We start from the raw sequence: 4,224 nt of genomic DNA, 5'->3' as shown, positions 1-4,224 counted from the left end.
CTTCAAAAAAGAAAAGACTCCTCTTTAGGAACCCTTTCCAAAGCCTTTAATTCTTTGTTTTCAAAATCACATTCCATCATTTTGTGTGTAACTAATCTATTTCAATTACGATCAGAATATACAGTTTTGGAAAGGCGTCCACAAGACTTGGCAAACATACAACTGCCCTGACAGGGATGGGATAGAGGGGGTGGGGGTAGTGATAGAGGGGATGTGCCAGAGTAGCCCGTTGGCCGTGAGGGTCGGTGTCTGATGCATGAGCCAGCATGTTTTACAGGAGACGGGGGAGAGCTCAATCTGCCAGCCCTGGATGGAGGGTGGTAAAAAGCTTCCACTGCACAGCAGTGAGAGCAATCTCTGGGAAGCCAAGTTGCTTTTCCTCCACTATAGCATCGTTTCGATAGTGGGGCCAGACTGAGAGAGCTCCCAGCAGCTGGAATCTGAGGGAACCTGGCCACCTCTCTCTACAGTGAAAGCTAAGCCCTTTCAACTGGGTTTGGGGATCAGTACTGGAGATTCAGTGCTGTGTAGATGCGTCTGCCTCGAGCCAAGTATCTCAGCGAGCACAGAGTTCCATGCCAGGCTGGCCTACCAACCTCAGCCCTTCCAATGAGCCCAGCTATGTCCGTGGAGCCTTCAGTGTGCTAGGACAGCTTGCTGCAGGGGCAAGCTCATCATGCAGTTAGACTGATATACCAAGTCCTAGAGCAGAGAAGTAGGCAAAATAATGACAAGCCAGAGAGAGGTAATGTATTCTTAACCTTGGGATATAAGAAGAGTTCCATTACAGTGAGAAATTGGTAGCTTTGATGTTATTTCTCCCCCAGGATAAATATTTCTATCAATTTGTCATACTAATCTATCACAAGCAAGGTCCTACATGTGAGAAGTTGTTTTTCAAAAATAAATTCTAATAGATTATAATTTCATTATCCAGATTATTTTGAGAATCATAATCTATCGGTAATCTAGGCTTACAATTCCCAAATGATATCTGCTAGCCTCGGGTGGCTATTGAGCCTGTGAAATGTGTCTATTCTGAATGGAGATGTGTTATCCATGGAAATGAAAAAAAGGTAAAATATTCACAATTTGTAATAGACCTCTCTATAATACAATTTTTTAAAAAAGATTTTATTTATTCACAAGAGTCACAGGCAGAGGGAGAAGCAGGCTCCTTGCGAGGAGCCCGATGTGGGACTTGATCCCGGACCCTGGGGTCACAACCTGAGCTGAGGGCAGACTTTCAACTGCTGAGCCGCCCAGGTGTCCCTATAACACAATTTTTCCAATGGGACAATACTTTTAAATTTGAGAACAAAATACCTTAACTTGCAACTTAAGGAATATTATAACAAAGGGATAGTTCAGTAAGGCATTTAGGTCACTATTAAAAGCAATTAGTAAATATTTAATAATGATGGTTTTATTTTCAAGGTCCTATCTGTAAGTTACTCATTTACATTTTATTGTTTTATTTCTCACATCTATATTGTAACAACTGATTTATCCCTTCTTTCATGCAATCATATGCTACTGTATCTTCAATAACTGATTTGAATTCCATTAAAAATAACATGTCTAGGGCAGCCCTGGTGGCTCAGCGGTTTAGCGCCACCTTCAGCCCAGGGCCTGATCCTGGACACCCGGGATCGAGTCCCACGTTGGGCTCCCTGCATGGAGCCTGCTTCTCCCTCTGCCTGGGTCTCTGCCTCTCTCATGTGTCTCTGTGTCTCTCATGAATAAAAAAAAAAAAAAAAAAAAAGTAAGTAAGTAAATAAATAAATAAAACATCTCTAGGGGAAAATTCTTGTCCACCACTGGGTTTCAACAGGCCAAAGTGAACCACAAATAAAACATGACATACCTTGCTACCAAAGAAAGAGTGACCATTGGTACAAGGGGAAGAACGTGGGTTTTAGAGTAAGTGAACCTGGTTCACTGCTACTTACAATGTGATCTTAGATTGGATACTAAGCCACGTAACCTCTTTGATTCCCAGTTTCTTCATCTGGTAAAATGATTTATGCCGTCTCTCAGGAATGTTCTAAGAAGCAAATGCAATAATTACGTTCATCTTTAACATGTAGATAGATGCTCAATAACACATAGCTACGAATACTTTTATTATTCACATACAATGCAGTCAACCTAACAATTATCAGGAAAGAAAAACATAAAAGTTACAAAATAAGTTGAAAGAGAGACCTCACTTTTGTTTTTTCGGAGTTTTTTTTTGTCAGCAATTCAGTTTGTTACTGGAAACAGACTAATGTGCCAGGTCACTTGGATGGAGGGTGGTACGGAGACAGCCCCCCGCCCAGCGCTAAGGGCAGTCTCTGGGGAGCTTGCTCCTCTGCCGTAGTATAATGACACAATGTCGTGTTAGCAGGTAACACATGCCGATCGCTACACTCCAAGTGCCGTGTTACACATTTACTTGTATCTTTTATTCAAGGGGATCCCTGGGTGGCGCAGCGGTTTAGCGCCTGCCTTTGGCCCAGGGCGCGATCCTGGAGACCCGGGATCGAGTTCCGCGTCGGGCTCCCTGCATGGAGCCTGCTTCTCCCTCTGCCTGGGTCTCTGCCCCTCTCTCTCTCTGTCTATCATGAATAAATAAATAAAATCTTAAAACAAAATAACGAGCAAATTTGTGTATCCCTAGATGGCATGGTGTGACACTGTCTTTTCCTAAGTAGATATTTTGCTTACAATAAAAAGTTAAATTCATTAATTATTTTTCAAGAATATTCTTGTAAAAACACTTTCTATAGATTCCTTTCACCTGTTACTCTCTACAAGCCAATTGCTGGCTCCTATCATCACCCCAACTCAGCCCAACTGCTCTTAAGGATTGGCTCCCACACCGAGTAGAGTCCTAAAGATCACTGCCATTTTTTAATTTATTTATTTGAGGGAGACAGAGACATGAGCAGCATAGGGGCAGAGGGAGACGAAGGCTCCCCACTGAGCGGGGAGTCCAACACGGGGCTCGATCCCAGGACCCTGGAGTCAGGACCAGAACGGAAGGCAGACGCTCAACCGACTGAGCCGCCCACGTGCCCCAGGTCACTGGCTTTTAATGCACTTTATATGTGGCCAGTTTTCTGCCCTGGCTTCTGACCCCTTAGTTTTAGGTTCCCTGCATGAAATTTTGAAGTGCCAGCAGATGTGTGCTCTGTACAGGGCTTCCCGCTATAATGATGAGAGTATAAATACACAGACCTGTGCACCCACATGTAAAATCTGTAAGACGGCTCTTCTGTCTGAAGACGTCGAGCCCCTGCACACCTGCAGCAGTACTTCAGGTCACTTAGTATTAGCTTTAACTGTGAGTAGCAAAATGTCGAAATAACAATGGCTTAAATAAGATAAAGGGGGCAGCCCGGGTGGCTCAGCGGTTTAGCGCCGCCTTCCGCCCAGGCTATGACCCCGGGGTCCCAGGATCGAGTCCCACGTCGGGCTCCCTGCATGGAGCCTGCTTCTCCCTCTGCCTCTCTCTCTCTCTCTCTCTCTCTGAGTAAATAAATAGAATATTTTTAAAAAATAAATAAATAAGATAAAGGTGGTTCCATAAGCTGAATGGTGACTCTATCCTAACACCCTCAGGGACTCGGGCTCCTTCCATCCCCAGACTCTGGCCCTTGCTCTCCAGGCTAAGCAACAGGATCTGCATTTTAGGCAGCAAGATAGAGGGAAAGACAGGAAGGAAAGAGTGGGTGATTTTATAGCTCATTGACCAGAACCGAGTCATGTGACTATGCTTATTTATAGGAAGCTGGAAATGTAGGCAGCCACGCAGCCAGCAGCCACTAGCCAGCCAAAAACCAGGCGCTGGTCATCCTCGAAGGTAGGAAACAGGCCTTGGAGAACAACCAGCAACCTCTGCCACTCGGCCTGACGAAGCTGGCCAGCCTTCGACCTTGGTCTGATCTCTGATCACATTCCCTCGCCCTCACCACCACCGTCTCATGACCCCTGTGGCCCGATTGCCCGACCCTTAGCCCCACTCACTGTCTCCTTGTGCTGTACTTGTTTACTTCATCGTCTAAAGAATTAAAAGTGCCGTAAATATAGACATTTGTCAAAGTGGTGAAGAAAGAAGACTTCCTGCCAGTACAAGCACAGGATGAAAGTACAGAATAAACATTAGCACTTATTCGTGTCCCAAGATCTGTGATAAACCCCTGGGTTTCGGGACTGAGCCGAGCCCCCTGCGCCCTC

At 45.1% G+C, this 4,224-nt stretch overlaps 1 protein-coding gene across 11 annotated transcripts in view; it reads right to left on the bottom strand.

Annotated features, from left to right (window-relative positions):
- The window catches only part of LOC140625850 (uncharacterized), a 66,705-nt gene that overhangs the window by 449 nt on the left and 62,032 nt on the right, over positions 1-4,224 (bottom strand). For 10 of the 11 annotated variants that reach the window (XM_072813533.1, XM_072813532.1, XM_072813534.1 and 7 more), the window contains one exon: positions 1,953-2,047. In XM_072813533.1, the coding sequence (XP_072669634.1) occupies positions 1,953-2,047 (95 nt within the window). Of the gene's footprint in view, positions 1-289; positions 1,734-1,952; positions 2,048-4,224 lie in introns of those variants that run through there. The other variant, XR_012025134.1, reaches the window with a different exon arrangement.

The sequence above is a fragment of the Canis lupus genome, chromosome 36 (genome assembly GCF_048164855.1).
Source record: "Canis lupus baileyi chromosome 36, mCanLup2.hap1, whole genome shotgun sequence".
NCBI classification, from domain to species: domain Eukaryota; kingdom Metazoa; phylum Chordata; class Mammalia; order Carnivora; family Canidae; genus Canis; species Canis lupus.
The sequence above is the reverse complement of the archived record's forward strand: the minus strand, read 5'-3'. Positions and strand labels throughout refer to the sequence as shown.